At 42.8% G+C, this 20,323-nt stretch overlaps 1 protein-coding gene across 8 annotated transcripts in view; it reads right to left on the bottom strand.

The window, feature by feature from the left end:
• Positions 1-678: 678 nt before the first annotated feature.
• LOC127432848 (glutamate receptor ionotropic, kainate 1-like) overlaps positions 679-20,323 on the bottom strand; it is a 91,681-nt gene continuing 72,036 nt past the window's right edge. For 3 of the 8 annotated variants that reach the window (XM_051684307.1, XM_051684300.1, XM_051684303.1), the window contains 4 exons: positions 12,979-13,196; positions 6,666-6,891; positions 5,428-5,678; positions 679-1,148 (listed from right to left, as the gene is read on the bottom strand). In XM_051684307.1, coding sequence (XP_051540267.1) covers positions 996-1,148; positions 5,428-5,678; positions 6,666-6,891; positions 12,979-13,196 — 848 coding nt within the window. In that variant the 3' untranslated portion in view covers positions 679-995. The other 5 variants (XM_051684302.1, XM_051684301.1, XM_051684304.1 and 2 more) reach the window with 5 other exon arrangements.

The raw sequence follows: 20,323 nt of genomic DNA, 5'->3' as shown, positions 1-20,323 counted from the left end.
CACTTGGAACAGAGCGAGGACACCTCTAGGAGAGTGCGCTCGGTGTCTGTACTCTTTTTGTGCGCTCACGTGACTGATTTATTATGTGCTCGCACGTGTTTGTGAGCTAAATATAATCACGATCGCTTGTCTCTGAGTGCTTGGTTAGAAGACAGTGTTCGCTCCATGTAGTTTTTGTGCTCTCTCGCTTGTTGTCTGCTTGCACTAACATTTTAAAATCAGCACTGGCCCAATCAGGCCAGTGACAGTTCTTGCAACTGGCCCGAATCTTTCTCACACTGGCCCCGGGCCATCGGGCAGTCCTTATTGTCAAGCCCTGCAAAATAATTGTGACTTGCGAGGGAACGTAAAACATTTTGTGAGGGAAAGCAAAACTATTGTGAGGGAACGCAAAACTTTTTCATAAAATAAATTCTCTCCCTGCCCTCTAAGGGGCTCTGTAGTTTTGGAAACCTGTTTAAAAACAGTTATTTTTGCAATTCTGTTTGTGCCTCTAGATTACACATTTCAATTCTTTATTTTATTCTCCAGTGGCTATATATATATATATATATATATATATATATATATATATATATATATATATATATATATATATATAAGCAAATAATGAAACCTGCGGCACTCAAAAGAAACTTTGTAACAAGATAAATGCTCTCATGGAGTTTGAGTAAAATATTTAAATCTATTTTTTATTTTTTAAATCAAGGACAGCACAAAAATGCTACCTTGAATTAATGGAATGTGTTCTTACAGTGATAAATACCTTTCAAAATGAATGATTCCTTTCAATTTTTAAAATTCAACAATTTCAACAACAGAAGATATTACCAAGATGTTTACTTTTGACACAAAACAAAAGCAATCCACACAGTATCCACGTAGAAAATGGAAAATCATAAATAAAGAGCACATAAAAACAAAACTGAATAAAAATGGCGTTGAAGATTCATTTTACTGACATGTCCATCAAAGTAAAGCCTTTCGAGGTGGATCTAAGCCATTGTCTCTTTCCTTGGGATGCGTTTGGGGTTACATAGGACTCCAGACAGGCCTGCTTTTCCTCTGTGTCTGCCTCTCTTCCTCAATGCCCTGTGGCACCTGAGGGACATGCCCAGGTCTTCCATCAAAGCACTGAAAGAGACACACTGTCAAAAAAGAACACGAGGGCTTTCGTAAGTCTCTACACACACACGCACGCGTGCACAAACAGGCACACTCACATACAAACAATCATAATCTAATAATGTTCATTTCAGCTCAAACAAAAACCTCACTGCCTGCATGCCAGTCTATACTATAGCTGTACTGTAGGGGATGGAATAGAAATGAGACTTTGGTGTGATATGCTATGTACCCATAGTAAAACAGTCAATAAACATTTACACTCACCGACCACTTTATTAGGTACACCTGTACATCTACTTATTCATGTGATTATCTAATCAGTCAATCATGTGGCAGCAATGCAATTTATAAAATCATGCAGATACGGGTCAGAAGCTTCAGTTAATGTTCACATCAACCATCAGAATGGGGAAAATGTGATCTCAGTGATTTCGACCGTGGCATGATTTTTGGTACAAGACGGACTGGTTTGAGTATTTCTGTAACTGCTGATCTCCTGGGATTTTCACACACAACAGTTTACTCAGAATGGTGCCAAAAACAAAAAACATCAATTGAGCAGCAGTCCTGTGGATGGAAACACCTTGTTGACGAGCAGTGGTGGTTCTAGCTTGTATGGGCCCTGGGCAATCCCATGCTGCCCCGGGCAGCTGCCCATGTCACCCATGCCTAAATCCACCTCTATTGATGAGAGAGGTCAAAGTAGAATGGGCAGAATTGTTCGAGCTGACAGAAAGGCTATGGCAACTCAGATAACCACTCTGTACAATTGTAGTGAGCAGAATAGCATCTCAGAATGCACAACATGTCAAACCTTGAGGCAGATGAGCTACAACAGCAGAAGACCATGTCGGGTTCCACTTCTGTCAGCAAAAAAAACCCAACAAGGCCTTTCTGTCCATAGAATTGCCGCTCACTGGATGTTTTTTGTTTTTCGCACCACTCTCTATACACTCTAGAGACTGTTGCGCATGAAAATCCCAGGAGATCAGCAGTTACAGAAATACTCAAACCAGCCCATCTGAAACCAACAATCATGTCACGGTCGAAATCACTGAAATTTGTTTTCCTATTCTGATGATTGATGGGAACATTAACTGAAGCTCCTTACCCGTATCTGCATGATTTTATGCATTGCACTGCTGCCACATGTTTGGCTGATTAGATAATAGCATGACTAAGTAGGTGTACAGATGTAACTAATAAAGTGGTCATTGAGTGTATTTCAAAACGTATCTGTAACTTTCTGCTTGCATTTTTCAGTTCAATTTATTTATTTTTTATTCTTTTTTTTTGCAGGGGGTGTTTTTGGCACATTTGTTGATAGGGATTGATAGAGAGAACAGAAAATGATGGAGGGAAGAGGGGGGAACAGGGTTCTCTCATGCTATAAACTTACAACGATTCAACAACTTGAAATAAAGATTCACCCTAACACGTCCCAACCAGATGCGACACAATAAAGGGACAAACAATAAAAGGCATCTCTTCCATTTTATCCAATGTTTTTGTCCTAACCAACCGTGACGGGACATTTTGTAGATCGTTTGCTTTCTTTTTCTGTGACATCACACTGGGTAGCCCCAGCCACTGTGAAAATTCATTGGTCCAAAATCCCACTCCTTATACCTGTACATTAAACTTTAGATATATTGTAATTGGCTCTGAATGACGATTGTGCCGCATTACGCAGCAGTTTCGCGTTCAGTGTGGACAGTCAAATTGCTTGTCGCTGGAGTCTTATCACATACAGTATAAGTCTATTGTTTATTGCAAATATATTGCTATGGCAAGCATCACTATTACTATTGCTCTATTAGTATTACATTTCGACATGTAACTTGTCCTGCACCGCTCTCGTGCGACTTGTCAAGAAGAGGTGCGTTATTACTTTTAAGTGTTCTGACTTAATATTTTCATCAGAAGATGATAAAATAGGAGAAAGAGTACCATAAACCCCTCGGGACCCCAGCAATAACAAGGCACCAGAATAATATAGAGACATGGGGGTGGCATCTTTTGATTTGGGGCAGAGTACAGATGCCCCACATGTGTTCCCAGCCATATCTAGGCATCAGAACATCATTAGTAATCACTGAAAATTTGTTAGACCAACTCCAACATTGTGCTTGCAATCATCACTTGATAATCAAATTGACATTGTAATGGCATCACAATAGACATGACTGGATTGATGATGAATTGATTGTTTAGTCTTATCTGTTTACTATTCTGATGATGTGAATCTCTTTGTTTATGATTAACGTTCCCCTTCCTGATCTTGTCTGCCATGAGATGGTTATTTAATAAGCCCAAGGCAATGAAGGGCACAGCTCAAGAAATGCCACTAGGGAAGTGGGAGTCAGATAAGCCCACTTCAGTGTGTGCTGAGAATGAGCTCCCAGCTGATTACAGCTATCCTCTTGGTTAATTTCAGACGCAGTAATCTGAGAATTCATAATTGTTCTTTCTTTTTGAGAGTCCATCATTATTTCATCAAGTTATCAACTCATTATGAAAACTCTCCTCTTCTACAATTGATGTCTTCTCTTTGCCAAACACAGCAGCAGAAAGTTAATTACAGTGGAGAGACTGATATCAGTGTTTCCTTGCTACATTGCTATACACTCAATGTCGGGCTCTGATATAAAGAAAATGGAGTGAATGATGGTTGTGGCAGAACATATTATTATCATAACCCTCATTATTATTATCATCATAACCAAACTCTCAAGAGACTGCTGAGAACATTTTAGGACATCAAATATTGAAATACCAGACTTAAATTTTTGCCTCACCAGTAAATAAAAGTGAACTCCACTTCTTATCTGTCTGCAGACAGGGTGAGCAATGAGAAATGAAAGTGTTCCTCATCTCCTTGAAAAGCGTACTAAATTTCTTAGCTGCATGGACGCTGGATTAAGGTCAAGGGTTTGGGAAGATGGTTTGGAAGTAAGTGGATGCCGGATGTGGGGAAAGGAGTTTATTTTTCTTTAAATAACGCACAGCCCTTACAGATCTGAGGGTGTTTGTGGTTAATGTGAAGAACATATGTCATCCCCAAGGAGACGCCCGCTCTCTAAATCTGTTGATAAGGAAGTGCCAGTGGAGGAGATGGAATCGCTTCTTTCCAACTGCTGGGATTGGATGCCATAAAAGAAACAGAAGGCCTTGTGCATGCAGATCAATGGTAAAAATAGAACAGAACGACAAGAAAAAGCAATACAAGATGAGTAGCATGCAAATCCATGTGATTATAACAAATAAAGCAACATTAATGAACAAAAATAATGCAAAAATATGTGAAATCATTTAATCTCATATCGTTCCAAACCCGCATGACTTTCTTTCTTCTGTGGAACAGAAAAGGAGACATTTTGAAAAATGCACTGGTCGCTCTTTTCCATGCAATGTATGGGGACTGGCGCTTTCACGCTACAGAAATGATGATAAAGCACCATTAAAATGTCATAAAAGTACTTCATATGATTTCCAGGTATTTTCCAAGTCTTCTGAAGGTATGCAATAGCTTTTGTGTGAGGAAAAAATGTTTTTTAAATTTAAAAAAAAAAATTTTTATTCACTGATAATTTTCTCCTCCAGTGAGCTCTTAACTCAAGAACCACTGTGACCACATCATTAAGTCCGGTTCCTGAATTAGTCATTCAGACTGAATCAAATAATTCATTGAAAAGATTAGACTCAAAAGAACGATTCAGTTATGAATTGGACATCACTACTTCTCTAAACAAATTTTGGGTGTGATTCAAGATTTTCAGTGAATAGTGATTTAAATGTCATTCTGTTTCTCACACAAAGCTTTTGTATGGGTTCAGAAGACTCAGAATATAGCGCTTGAGTTATATGGACTACTTTTATGATGCTTTATGGTGCTTTTGCCTATTTTTGAAGCTTGAAAGCTCCAGTCTCCATTTGTTGCAACTATATGGAAAAGAGTGACTGGTAAAATCTTCAAAATTTCTCCTTTTGTGTTCCACGGAAAAAGGAAAACCATACAGGTTTGGAACAACATGAAGGTGAGTAAATAATGACATACTGTAATTTTAACTGGCAAAAACAAGCAAAATAACCAAAATTTGTTAGAAAAGGCAAATGGTGGAAAACAACTGCATGATAAACAGAGTGTACTTTTAAGTCTCAAACACGTTCCTGACCAGTGGGCTGCAACAAAAACATCTCGTAAGTGTCTCATTTCTGTTTACACGGCTCATTTCTGTGGGTAATTAGCTCCTGTAAGATTCAGGCCCCGTGGGGCAGCTCAACCAGCCTCTCACTCACCTCTTCAATATCACTGTTTTTGCGTGACTTGTAGATGAACTCTCCAATGGCAACGAACACGGACAGGACAAGACCAGCAGCCAGCACGATGAAGATACCGCCGATGTTCTCCACGCCCAGGGCATTGGCCTCTTTATTGTCCTCTTCAGGGCATCCGTTACCTCGCCACCATTTTTCCTTCATCATGTGCAGCTTTCCCTCTTCCTGTAGTTGCAAGATAGCAATGGTCACCTTGTCTCTGTAGGGAGAGCCTGTAAAAAAACAGTTCACAGTTCACTCAAAAATTAATTCATGATTAAATTAATTCATCATTTACTTACCCTCATGTTGCTCCAAACCCCTATACCTTTCTTGCTTCCGTGGAACAAAAATTTGTTTTGTAAAATTTGAGGTTGTATGTTGTAAGAAACCATGCATGACTTCCTGCAAATAGAGCAGGGCACAACTAACCAAGCAAGGCAACTCAAATTCAATGGCAAATGCTTTCCATTGAAGTGAACTCAGCAGTTGGGTTGCATAGCTGGTTTTCATTTGCATTAAGTGCTTTCCTACTGATATCCCCAAACAGAGTGCATCAAGATAAATATTGAAGAAATTTTGCCTGAAGCTGTTAAAGGAATAGTTCACCCCAAAATGAAAATTCTGTAATTATTTACTCACCCTCACATTGATCTAAACATGTATGCTGCTATTTTTTTTCCCATGGAAGACAAAAGTAGACAATTTTGAAGAATTTTTTTGGCAGCTCTTGCAATACAATGATACCTTAAGTAATTATACACTGATAATCAATGTCATTGGTACCAATACAGCATTGGTTCTCATGTGTGTATAAACCAAGCATGACTGACCATATTTAAATTCTGAATGCAAATGTGGGGTAGACATAAGCTTCGGGAGAGGGTAAGATTATCAGTGAATAATGTCTTAAATTTTGGTCTGTTCCTTACACAAACCTAACGTCTGGCTTCAGAAGACTTGGAATATATTGAATGAGTTTTCTGCACTACCTACAGTATAAGATACTTTTATGATGCTTATTGTCCTTTTTGGAGCTTGACAGCCATGGTCTTTGTATGACAAAAGCTGTCTAAAGTTTATTAAAAAATTTCTACTTTTATCCCCCACCCCAACCCAAAAAAAGCAAAAAAAAAAAAAAAACAGATAGGAACAAAACAAAAAAACATATGGAACGAAAAAACAAATCAAACCAAAACAAAACAAGTGTAAGTCATTACCTATTGGAGTGCCGACTCCATAGCCCTTAGAGTCTATCAGGCCTCCGACCTGAGTGAGGTTGCAGTTTCTCTGGGTGATGTACTCTATGCTGGTGGATTCCATAAGGAGGGCATAGTCTGTGGTCAGGACTCGTGTAATGCCTTCTTTGTTATTCTTCACCAGCGCAGTGTTCTTCCTACTGCTCATGAACGCCCACATCTTCTCGTATGTTGAAATTTTTGATTTCTGAAAAGCAAATAAGGAATGACAAAAAGTTTATTCTGTTTTTCTAACTACTAAAATCACAACATTAAAGATGTAAATCAAGTAAACCCTCAATCAATATTTTTTTTTAAATTCTGAAAAGTTTTTTTTTTAATTGGACCTGGTTCTTGAGGCATCTACTGGTGTCAGCTTTTCAAATATAATTAGATTTATATTTCCAGAAGAAATACATGCAAGGCAGCAGAAGGCAGCAAAAAGATAGTGTTAAAGTTTTAGGTAAGCTTTCGGTAAGGCTTGGGCAATCAGAGCCTCTTTGGCATTGTCATGACACTCAGTCAAATTGTGTCTTGTTTTAAGTGTACAAAGTACACACACAAGAATTAACACTTATGCAGTGCTCACATCATGTCGGAATTACCATAATTATGAGTTTCTGACTTATGAAAACCATCACTGATTTAATATAGTATGTAGTATAATGTAGTAATTAATGTTCTCACAATTCAGTATGCAAATATTACAATTAAGTCATTGCTGATGGTTACATTTAGAAAGTTGAGCATTTCATCTCTGCAAGCCAATGGGAGATTTTCAAACTTTCAAAGCACACCTATGGCTAAAATTAAATAATTAATTTTGAATTAATTGAATAAGTTTATTCTTAGGGTTAGGGGTTCAGAACAAACCCCAATCAATATAGTACTGCCTTAAAAGCACTGTGTGACAGGCTCTATAACTCTCTTCTTGAAGGAGGAAGCGGGAGCCAGGTAAACAATCCACGTAGTCTTTTATTTTACACACACAAAGATCTGGTTTTCAGCATAACATTGCACACAGTCAGCTTTGTGCGTCTCTCCTCCGGCGGTCTGGATTGCCTCTTTTATCTCTCTCCAGCTCTCACTGCAACACAGCACAGCTGTCAGAGATAATTTCCCACTGGTGTCAATCCTTACTGTTCTTCCTCTCCTGGCCTCACTCTCCACAGGCATCACTCAGCCACGCCCACATCACCACATACCCCCATTGCCTGACTCAGGCCAGGGAGCCATGCGGTCTGTCACTTACTCCCCCACCATTTCTGAAGAGGAAATCTGCAACAGCCATCTGTGCCCCCGGCTTGTGGACCACCTCAAACTTAAAAGGCTGGAGAATCAGATACCAAAGGGTGATCCGCGCGTTGGTATCCTTCATTCGATGGAGCCACTGGAGCGGGGCGTGGTCTGAACAGAAGGTGAAAGCATGCCCCAATAGATGGTACCAGAGGATAAGGACTGCCCACTTGATGGCCAAACACTCCTCGTGCTGTACCTAGTCTCCCACAGTGAGAGTTTGCGACTAATGTACAGCACAGGGCGTTCCTCCCCCTTCTACATCTGGGACAGTACAGCTCCAAACCCCCTGTCCGATGCATCCATCTGCAAGATAAAAGGGAGAGTGAAGTCAGGAGAGTGCAATAACGGCCCGCCGCAAAGTGCAGCTTTCATCCGCGTGAACGCCTGCTGACATGGCTCCATCCACTGGACCAGATCTGATGCTCCCTTTTTAGTCAGATCAGTCAGCGGGCTGGTGACGGTCGAATAGTTAGGCACAAACCTACGATAATAGCCAGCCAGCCCCAGGAACTGTCTCACCTCCTTTTTGGTCTTAGGTCTTGGGCAGGCTGCAATCACTGCGGTCTTATCAATTTGGGACCGCACCTGCCCATGACCCAAATGGAATCCCAGATACCATACTTCCAACCACCCAATTGCACACTTCTTTGGGTTTTCCGTGAGTCCTGCCCATCTCACCGACCTCAGGACAGCAGGTGCTGCTGCCAATCATTACTGTAAACAATAATGTCGTTGAGATAGGCAGCGGTGTAAGCAGTGTGCGGTCTAGGGATTCGGCCCATGAGCCGCTGAAACATAGCCGGGGCCCCAAACAAACCGAATGGAAGGGTCACAAAGTGGAATAATCTGAACGGTGTGGAAAATGCCGTCTTTTCATGGGACATGGGAGTTAAGGGGATCTGCCAATATCCCTTCGTCAAATCCAGTGTTGAATAAAAGCGATCCGCACCTAACCGATTGAGCAGCTCATCAATCCGAGGCATCGGGTACGCATTGTCATTTCTATAATCCACACAGAGCTGGACCGAGCCGTTGCTCTTAGGAACCAAAACCACCAGACTTGCCCAGTCACTGTGGGATTCTTCTATTTACCCCATATCCAGCATGGCCTTTAATTCTTCCCAAACCACTTCTTTTTTGTGCTCGGGTAATCGGTAGGGATGACTACGTACCACTACCCCTGGGGTCGTTTCGATATGGTGCTCTATATGCGTCTCTCCTCCGGTGGTCTGGATTGCCTCTTTTATCCCTCTCCAGCTCTCACTGCAACACAGAACAGCTGTCAGAGATAATTTCCCACAGGTGTCAATCCTTACTGTTCTCGATTGGTGACTTTTAAGTTCACCTCCCTCTCCGGAACCACCATCACCAAAGACACGGGGACCACCTCTCTCCACTGTTTTAGGAGGTTGAAGTGGTAAATCTGACGTGCTCCACCTCTATCCTTTCATTTCACCTCATAATCAATTTCCCCAACTCGCCGTGTGACCTCAAAGGGTCCTTGCCACTTGGCGAGTAATTTAGAGCTTGATGTGGGGAGCAAGACAAGGACTTTATCTCCCGGTGTAAATTACCGTAGCCGAGTACCCCTATTATACAGCCGGATTTGACGTTCTTGAGCCTGGAGCAAAATGTCCTGTGTTAGTTGCCCCAGTGTGTGAAGTTTTGCTCTCGGGTCAAGAACATATTGAATTTAGTTTTTGCTGTTTGAAGGTCCCTCCTCCCAATTTTCCTGTAGGACGTTGAGCACGGCATGTGGCCGACACCCATACAATAATTCAAATGGGGAGAACCCCATGGAGGCTTCCTGGACCTCTCGTACTGCAAATAGTAGGGGCTTGAGCCACGTGTCCCAATTTCGAGCATCTTCGTGCATGAACTTAAGAGTCATATTCTTGGGGCCTGGGTTGCTCAGCGAGTATTGGCGCTGACTACCACCCCTAGAGTCGTGTGTTTGAATCCAGGGTGTGATGAGTGACTCCAGCCAGGTCTCCTAAGCAACCAAATTGGCCCAGTTGCTAGGGAGGGTACAGTCACATGGGATAACCTCCTCGTGGTCACGATGTAGTTCTTGCTCAAAATTCTCTCAGTGTTTGTGTCATAAACGTAGTGCCCTGATAGGTGAGAATTTCTTTCAGAATCCCCACTCAGGAGATAATTCTGAAGAGTGCCTCCACAACCCTTTGCGCTGAAATGTTGCACAGAGGCACTGCTTCTGGATATCTTGTTGCATAGTCCACCAGAACCAATACAAAGCGATGTCCACGTGCCGTCTGTTCTAATGGCCCAATGAGGTCTATACCAATTATTTTGAAAGGAGATCCCAATTAAAGGAAGGGGGCACAATGGTGCACTTGGGGTGGCCGGCGGATTCACCAGCTGACATTCACGGCATACCGCGCACCACCTGCAAACATCCCTGCGAATGCCTGGCCAATAGAAATGGGCCATTGGACGGTTCAGTGTTTTTCCTGCCCTAAGTGACCCGTCATCGGATTATAATGAGCCATCTGGAATAACATTTCCCGATGGCTGTTTGGTACCAACAGTTAGGTTGTTTCCTCATTTGTCTGAGTATCATGCATCACTTGATACAACTGATCCTTGATAATTGAAAAATACGGATATGCGAGTGCAATGTCTGGCTGGAGGCGTTGACCATCTATTATTTTCACTTAGTCAAAGGTGTGCCTAAGGGTCTCGTCTCGCATCTGCTCCAGAAGGAAATCCCCTGCAGGGAATCCTCTAAGGGCTGGGGAAGCCGAGACTTCCCCGTCCCTTACGTCTTCCTGATGTAGACGGCCCTGACGTAGACGGCCCTAAATCACACACTACACACCGCGTCGGAGATCCGGACCAGTGTCTCCACCTCCATCTTGGGGCATGGTCCTGGAGACCGGCCCAGACTTCACGCCCACACCCGCAGATTCACCAGCCTGTGGGGGAGAGCGGAGAGGGTTGGGGCAACCTGGCAAGTGTCACAGAGCTGCTGGACGAATGCGAACAGTTGGGTTTCTCCGGACAACAGTGGCAGTAGGCATACCACCCACTGGGACCTCGGCCACTTCCATGCGTCAGCCATCTGCGCGAAGAGCGCAACAAAAGCCTCCGGGTCATCTTGAGGTCCCATCTTGGAAAGCGTGATGTGCGGCACGGCCATAGGTGGGTCCGGGGTTGCGGCTGAAGATCCCTCCTGGTGTATCAAGCTCCATAGTACCTGCTGGTCCTCCGCTCGAGCCTGGAAGAGTGCCTGGAACCGCTGCTCCTGTTCCAGAAGCAGCTCAAGCAGAGACTGATGTTGCGCTTGTTGGATGCTGGTGAGGGTCTTCAATACTTCGGCCAGTGGCAAGGACTCCATGACAGCATTTTCTTCCTCCTAATCCTGGGTTTCAGGACCACTGTGACAGGTTCTGTAACTTTCTTCTTGAAGGAGGAAGTGGGAGCCAGGTAAACAATCCACGTAGTCTTTTATTTTACACATACACAAAGATCTGCTTTTCAGCATTTCATTGCACACGCACACACACACAGTTTTAAAATGAAACCTTTTATAAACCTACACTGTATGTTAAACAATCCCAGATTGAGCTATAAAAGATCATTTTTTAAACTCTGAAATTGGGAAATAAGCAAGACTTTTGTTACTCTGAAATAGAAGTAAAACGTTAAAAGTAAAACACGAAGGTTCACTTAGTTTTTCATAATATTTATTCAGCATTTAAAACAATATATTCAGATTTACAACAATATATTCATGATGTATAACAACTATGTGTACAAATGTATATCTATATATTCTGATTTACAAATTTACAATTATATATTTAGGACTTATATAATTATTTCGTGTTCAGCCCCCATAATACTGTTTAAACTGTATATATATATATACACACACACACACTACCGGTCAAAAGTTTTGAAACACTTATTCTATATTATAATTATTTTTTCACATTTTAGAATAATAGTAAAGTCATCAAAACTATGGAATAACATAAATGGAACTATGGGAATTGTGTTGTGACTAAACAAAATCCAAAATAAATCAAAACACTGTTATATTTTAGCATCTTCAAAGTAGTCACCGTTTGCCTAGAATTTGCAGACATGTACTCTTGACATTTTCTCATCCAACTTCTTGAGATATCACCCTGGGATGATTTTAAAACAGTACTGAAGGAGTTCCCATCTATGTTGGGCACTTATTGGCTGCTTTACTTTATTATTTGGTCCAAGTCATCAATTTCAAAAACATTTTTTTTTTTAAATTAAATTTTAGTTTTGTAATGAAATAAATTAATATGGTGGCACAATTATATTTTTGTCTATAAAACCAATTTCAAACATTTAAGCATACGCCTTCAGATCAAAAGATTTTTAAGTGTTTCAAAACTTTTGACCGGTAGTGTGTGTATATGTACATATAGATAGTATATACTATTGGGGGGTTGAACACGAAATAATTATATACTGTAAATTCTGAATATATTGTTATAATTCCAAATATGTAACATGCATATGTATATGTACACACACACACACACACACACACACACACACACACACACCCACACACAGCTTAAATATGCGTTCGTGTGAGTTCAGTTTGATTCGAAATTTGAGCCTAAATTAAGAAACAAAATCTAAGTGCAAACTTTTTGATGAATCATGCTGTCAGAGAGAAAACGTCCACACAAAACGTTTGGTTAACACAAACACTAACTAAAACGTATCTGTCTGTGACTTTGCATCAGTTTTATTAGTTTGTATCTTATCATGACACAAACAGACTGATATGCTTTTTCCCAGCAAAAATTCAATACATTTATCCCAGCTTCTTCTGTGCAGGTGAGGCACTTGTAAAATTAATAATTTGCTCAAATCCATTGAGTGTTTGAATCATGGCTTCACACTCCTGCTGTATATTGTATTTCAATTGCTTTTTGGGAACAAAGTGTATCAGCTCATCAATTCTACATGTAAGACATGTTACCTTAAAGAAGGTCATTGTGGATCCATCTCTCACAGCTCCATATTCAATTCTAGTCTGCTTGGCCAAATCGTCGGCGGAATCGATCGGGGAGTCCATTCTCTCCACAGTGAGGAAAGCAGCCAGGTTGGCTGTGTAGGAAGATATGATGATTAAAGTAAAGAACCACCAAATCCCTCCCAAGATTCTGGTGGACAGGGCTTTGGGCATCAGCTCAGATCCTGAAATAACAGATAAAAGTGTTTAGCAAAACATATTCAGTGGCCCCAAAAAGTATTTGGACAATTAAGCCACAATGAAAAAAGCATTAATTTCATAGCATGAGATTTATTTTGAAGAAATATTCCATGCACTACGCTATTAGATCATAATGAACTGTACAGTGCTCTCAAAAAGTATTTGGCCACTTAAAAATGTATGAATTTCACTGCACTGTATAATAAAATATCATACCAAGTGGCATTTTTTTTTGAAGGAATAAAGCACAAGCAAAGCATTTCAGAAAAACCACACACACACACACACACATGCACGCACACACACACACACGTGACTGAGAGTTGCTCAGGACACCAAAGATATAAACAGAAATGACAACACTTCCCTACAGAGCAGCATGAACTTTGCTGTGAAGTTCGTTGTTTTATCAAGGGTTCACATTACTTCTTTCATCATGCTCTCTCTAGATTTTAACCTACAGTTTAATGATAAATCTGATGTGTGTTTTTCTAACGGCATGTTCACTATGGCAGGAATGCTCATGGCTCTGATAGATTGCTGTAATATGAAGCCATCATGGGAACTGTACGCTATCTTAACTAAAAGCGATGAAAGGCAGGGAATCCTCTAGCCTTGAATAAACTCTCCTGGACTTACAGATTCTCATGTAAACTGTCAAAAAAATATCTGGGTCATATTTCTCCCCAAAATCAAAAGTAAAAAATAATAAATTATCTTTTCATAAAGAAAATTAGCCTATTTTAGGATAATATATTAAGATTAAGATTTTTTTTTTGCATTGTAACAATTTTCATGACAATTAAAATACACGGTCATACCATTGAAATCATTGTAAATCAAGAAAAAAAGTAGAGGAAAAAAGGTAAAAATATTTAAAGAAATGACGACCAGTCATGACACCTAAAATATACACTTTCCCATATACGTTCATATAATTTTACCTAAAGTCTTGATGTAAATAAAAAAAATATAATGGACATGTTATACATCAACTACCCAAGTGTACATCATTGCAGTATTTGTTTTACTGCCTTTCATTTATGCTGATTTGATAAAAAAAATAAATAAAATAAAATAAATAATAATATATATATATATCATTGTGTAATTGAACATGTGTTTGTCATGGAAATAGTGTCACAATGCAAAACTTTATATCTTAATGTTCCTTTATTTTCCAAAATATAATTTTTTCTTTTGATTTGGGGGCGAAATATGGCCCCAACATTTCTTCATCAGATTCACCCCCTCACCATACAGACACATACTGATCCCTCAGAAAATCGGCAACAGGAGGTCACATTTTTTTGTCTGTTAAAATCAGTCTCTGCTTTCCTAATTTCTGAATTGCCTCCAATGGCCAAAGCTGGAACTACAGTTTCATGCATGCATACTTTTTACGATGCACTGCACAAGCGCAAAACATCTGCAAACATAATCTAAATGAAACATTTGAGTAGTAATTACATGTATGGAGCAAGAACAATGAATAAAGGATTTGAATCTGAATTTTGTACATTTTAATACTAGACAAGACATTTAAATTTAAGAAATTAAATTTTTTTCTGGTGTATTTTATAAACTAGTATTTTTAAACATCAGGTTTTTGGTTTTGAATTTTTTTTAGAGACAGAATTGGCTGTAAATACTGAGATTATAAAATTACAGGTTCAAATTTTCAGATTAAGAAGAAATTCAGATAAATTCAGTAAATAAACTAGGTCAAAGGTCAAGCTTCCATGTTCCACAGGGAAAAGTAAAGGTTATCAGAACAGTAAACTTTGCTACCCTGAAAACATCCTGGTTACTTGTGTAACCTCCGTTCCCTGATGGAGGGAACGAGATGTTGTGTCGAGGTAGTGACACTAGGGGTCACTCTTGGGATCCCGAAACACCTCTGGTCTTTGATAAAAGGCCAATGAAAATTGGCGAGTGGTATTTGCATACCACTCCCCCTAACATACGGGTATAAAAGGAGCTGGTATGCAACCACTCATTCAGGTTTTGTGCTGAGGAGCCGAGACAAGGTCCCGGCCATTTCAGTGGGTAGTTCAGCATTGTGGCAGGAGGGACACAACGTCTCGTTCCCTCCATCAGGGAACGGAGGTTATGCAAGTAACCAGGACGTTCCCTATCTGTCACTCACTCGACGTTGTGTCGATGTAGTGACACTAGGGGTCCCTATACGAAATGCCGCAACTGGCTGAACTGTGTTACGTGAACTGGTGGTGTGTGACGGGCAGACCACTGTGTGCCTTGTAGCCAGCACACCAGGCCGACACGTAACCTCCCCCAACACTGTTATGAGTGTCGAACGGCCCTTTGGGGACAAGTTGACTGCCCAAAAGATAGAGACAGTCTAGCCCAGTCGTGGCCTCTTATCCTCTTTTTTTTTCCTCTCCCCAAAAAAAAGGAATTAACCGACTGGGGCCACCAGGTCTACGTTGGGGGGGGGGGGGGTGACCACACCCTGCCCAGAAAGGGGGGGGGGTATTTTGAGTGGAAATACGTCACATGGTCTTGCCAAACTTTGTCGGAAGTATGTCATGTGGAGAAGTCCCATGGTAGGTCCTACCCTATGGGGGAGGAGTTTCTACAAACATTTTCAGATTACCAACAGGGAAACAAATTAGCGGAAGATATACGTCGCATGGGGTTACCTATGCGGAACCACCACATGTGGAGCACCTACCCCAGTACACGGCTTAGTTAGCACATGTACTGAGCCGGCAGCGAGTTTCTCCGCGAACTCGTCTGCCACAGGGCTCGGAGGAAATCATCCAAGGAACACAGTTTATGAACACTACTGGGAGTCAACAGCGCACGTCTTCAGCTCAGGTGAGGTGAAAGGTGCTATGTGCAAGCGATACACCCGGCCAACTGTCCCGGACTTACCTGCTTGTTCCTGCGAAAACCGGTTCCACCCGGAGATTGTAGAACCTCACAAAGGTGTTGGTTTTGCCCAGCCCGCTGCTCTGCAAATGTCTGTTAGAGAGGCGCCACTGGTCAAGGCCCAGGAGGCCTCTACACCTCTGGTAGAATGGGCTCATAGCCCTGCCGGGGGCGGCACGTCCTGGGTGTGATATGCCATTGTTATGGCATCACTGAGCCAGTGGGCGATCCTCTGCTTGGAGACAGCGCTTCATTTCTGCTGTCCACCAAAGCAGACAAAGAGCTGCTCAGAGACTCTAAAGCTCTGCGTGTGATCCAAATAGATGCGTAAAGCGCGCACCGGACACAGCAACGTCAGGGCTGGGTCTGCCTCCTCCTGGTGAAGCACTTGCAGGTTCACCACCTGGTCCCTAAAAGGGGTCGTGGGAACCTTGGGCACATAGCCCGGTCGGGGTCTCAGGATCACGTGAGAGTAGCCCGGACCGAACTCCAGGCACGTTTCGCTGACAGAGAATGCTTGCAGGTCTCCTCCCTTTGATGGAAGTGAGGGCAGTCAGGAAGGCAGTCTTCAAAGAGAGTGCCTTAAGCTCAGCTGACTGCAAGGGCTCAAAGGGGTCTCTCCGTAGACCCTGAAGAACCCGCTATAGCGGCTACATACACCTTCAAGGTGGAGGGGGAGAGCCACCCTTCCAACCTCTCCTGCAGGAAGGAAAGCACCGATCTGACTGCGCATCTCTGGGGATCTTCGCCTCAGGAAGAACACCACTTAGCGAACAGACGCCACTTAAAGGCATACAGGCACCTCATAGAGGGGGCCATAGCCTGAGTGGTTGTGTCTACCACCGCGGGTGGTAGGCCGCTTAAGTCTTCCGTGTCCCGTCCATGGGCCAGACATGGAGATTCCAGAGGTTCGGGGGGGGGATGGCGGGGATGGCGGTCTGTGCAAGTAGGCTCACTGGGGGAATGCATATTTGCGAATTCCAGAGGGCCAGCTGTGTGCCAGCGCGTCTATACCGAGAGGTGCCTCGGTCAGGGCGTACCAGAGCGGGCAGTGGGAGGATTCTTGGGAGGCGAACAGGTCTACCTGTGCCTGCCTGAATCGACTCCAAATCAGCTGGACCACCTGATGGTGGAGCCTCCACTCTTCCCTGAGGGTAACCTGCCATGACAGTGCATCCGCTGAAGTGTTGAGGTCGCCCAGGATGTGAGTTGCCCACAGCAACTTGAGGTGCTGCTGACTCCAGAGGAGGAGATGGCGGGTGAGTTGTGATATACAACGGGAGCGCAGACTGCCTTGACGGTTGACATATGCTACCGTTGCCGTGTTGTCTATCCAAACTAACACATACTCGCCATGGATCAATGGCCGAAACCTCCGCAGGGCGAGCAGAATTGCCAGCAACTCGAGGCAGTTGATGTGCCAATGTAGCCGCGGGCCCATCCATGAGCCGGAGGCTGCGTGCCTGTTGCATTCAGTGCCCCAGCCCGTTTTGGAGGCATCTGTTGTAACCACGACACGCCTTGAGACCTGGTCTAGGGGAACGCCTGCCCATAGAAACGTGAGGTCGGTCCAAGGGCTGAAGAGGCAGTGACAGATCGGCATGATGGCCACGCAATGTGTCCCACGGTGCCATGCCCATCTCGGGACTTGAGTCTGAAGCCAGTGCTGAGGCGGTCTCATATGCATTAACCCGAGCAGAGTGGCCACCGCTGAGGATGCCATATGCCCCAGGAGCCTCTGAAACAGTTTCAGTGGAACCGCTGTCTTCTGTCTGAACGCCTTCAAACAGGTCAGCACCGACTGAGTCCAACTCCAAGCTGAGAAAAGAGTTGCTCTGAACCGGGAGGAGCATGCTCTTTTCCCAGTTGACCTGAAGCCCTAGTCGGCTGAGGTGCGAGAGCACCAGGTCCCTGTGTGCACACAACACATCCCGAGAGTGAGCTAGGATTAGCCAATCGTCGAGATAGTTGAGGATACGAATGCCCACATCCCTTAGCGGGGCAAGGGCTACCTCTGCGACCTTTGTGAAGGTGCGAGGGGACAAGGACAGGCCGAAAGGGAGGACCTTGTACTGATACGCCTGACCCTCGAATGCAAACCGCAGGAAGGGTCTGTGTTGAGGTAGAATAGAGACGTGGAAGTACGCGTCCTTCAGGTCTACCGCCGCGAACCAATCTTGATGCCGGACGCTCGCTATAATGCTTTTTTGCGTTAGCATCTTGAACGGGAGTCTGTGTAAAGCCCGGATCAGTACTCGCAGGTCCAAGATTGGCCGCAACCCACCGCCTTTTTTCGGTACAATGAAGTAGGGGCTGTAAATCCCCTTCTTCATCTCGGCCGGAGGGACAGGCTCTGTCACATCCTTCCATAGGAGGATAGCGATCTCTGCGCGCAAGGTAGCAGCGTTCTCGCCCTTCACAGAGGTGAAGTGGATGCTGCTGAACCTGGGCAGACGCCTGGCGAACTGAATCGTGTAGTCGAGTCGGACGGTCCGGATCAGCCATTGCGACGGGTTGGAAAGCTCAAGCCACGCTCCATGCTCCGGGCGAGGGGGACCAAGGACATCATTACGACGAGCAGGCGGGGTGCGGGATCTTGAGCCATGCCAGGGCAGGATGTGCCGGAAAGCCTCTGTCTGCTGCTTCACCATGGAGAACTGCTGGGCAAAGTCCTCGACGGTGTCGCCGAATAGGCCGAATTAATTTAATTAATTCAAATTAAGTCAGTTTCATTAAACCAACATAATTTAGTTAAATTAGGTCAATTCAATGTACTTTAGTAGTTTTAACTAAACTTTGTTAGGTTGGTACTCAATTTAATATTATATATATATATTTTAATTAATGTTCTTATGGTGGTCCAACTTATCTTATTAATCATTAGTACATACCAGGCGAGCAAGTGTAAGTACAGTGAAACGGCTGCACTGTCAATTTGATAGCAACTGATTATGCAGCTAAACAGTACTTGAATCAAGAATCACTTGAAAGGTTAAGTTTATCCTTAACCTAAGCACAAACGCCAGTCTTCACCACAGTGGAACCCCCAAAACTCCAGCCTAACAGAAACTCTATTTAAATACCTATATAATAGAACATTTAACTTTTTGTATTTTTTTTTAATCCCCTTTTCTCCCCAATTTTGGGATGCCCAATTCCCACTGCTTACTAGGTCCTCGTGGTGGCGCGGTTACTCTCCCCAATCCGGTTGGCGGAGGACAAGTCTCAGTTGCCTCTGCTTCTGAGACAGTCAATACGCGCATCTTATCACGTGGCTCACTGTGCATGACACCGTGGAGACTCACAGCATGTGGAGGCTCATGCTACTCTCCACGATCCACGCACAACTTACCACACGCACCATTGAGAGTGAAAACCACTTAATCGTGACCACGAGGAGGTTACCTCATGTGACTCTACCCTTCCTAGGAACCGGGCCAATTTGGTTGCTTAGGAGATCTGGCTGGAGTCACTCAGCACACCCTGAATTCGAAATCGCGACTCCAGGGGTGGTAGTCAGCGTCAATAGTCGCTGAGCTACCCAGGCCCTAGAACATTAAACATTAACAAATTTCCTCCTATTCTCATCTTGCTCAAACATGCATAAAATAACACTTAATTTCAACATTTGTTCACCCCATCTAGTCCCATGCAAAGCATGCTGGGAAATGGAAATCTCCTGCCCAGTTTCATTAATGCTACAAAATGTATTCATGTAGTCCCAACTAGTAAAAGTAAACTTAAAATGTACAAATTTAATTGGATGGAATGCAATGAAATCAAGTTGTGACAAAATGCTCAAGAATTGTGTTACTTTAAGTAAACTGAACAACCCCCAAAAATAAATTTTTTGAGTGTGGTGGCACCATAAGACAAGTCACTGCAATTAACTGGGTGTGGGTCCGTAAGATATAAATGGGTGGATAACTTTCTATTAACCAATTAATGTGTGATAATTTTGTAGTCAGAAAGACAGACCATGGCTCTGATACTGAAGAGGCAGTGATTGTCTTTCATGCATGAATGAGCTGGAAGTTGGAACAACAAAACAAATTCATACAGTAGTTTGTGTGTGCATTTGTACACTTGTGTATGCATATATATATATATATATATATATATATATATATATATATATATATATATATATATATATATATATTTATTTTATTTATTTATTTATTTTTTTTAATTTTTTTTCATCGAGCCACTCTGG

The sequence above is a fragment of the Myxocyprinus asiaticus genome, chromosome 42 (assembly GCF_019703515.2).
Source record: "Myxocyprinus asiaticus isolate MX2 ecotype Aquarium Trade chromosome 42, UBuf_Myxa_2, whole genome shotgun sequence".
NCBI lineage: Eukaryota > Metazoa > Chordata > Actinopteri > Cypriniformes > Catostomidae > Myxocyprinus > Myxocyprinus asiaticus.
The sequence above is the reverse complement of the archived record's forward strand: the minus strand, read 5'-3'. Positions and strand labels throughout refer to the sequence as shown.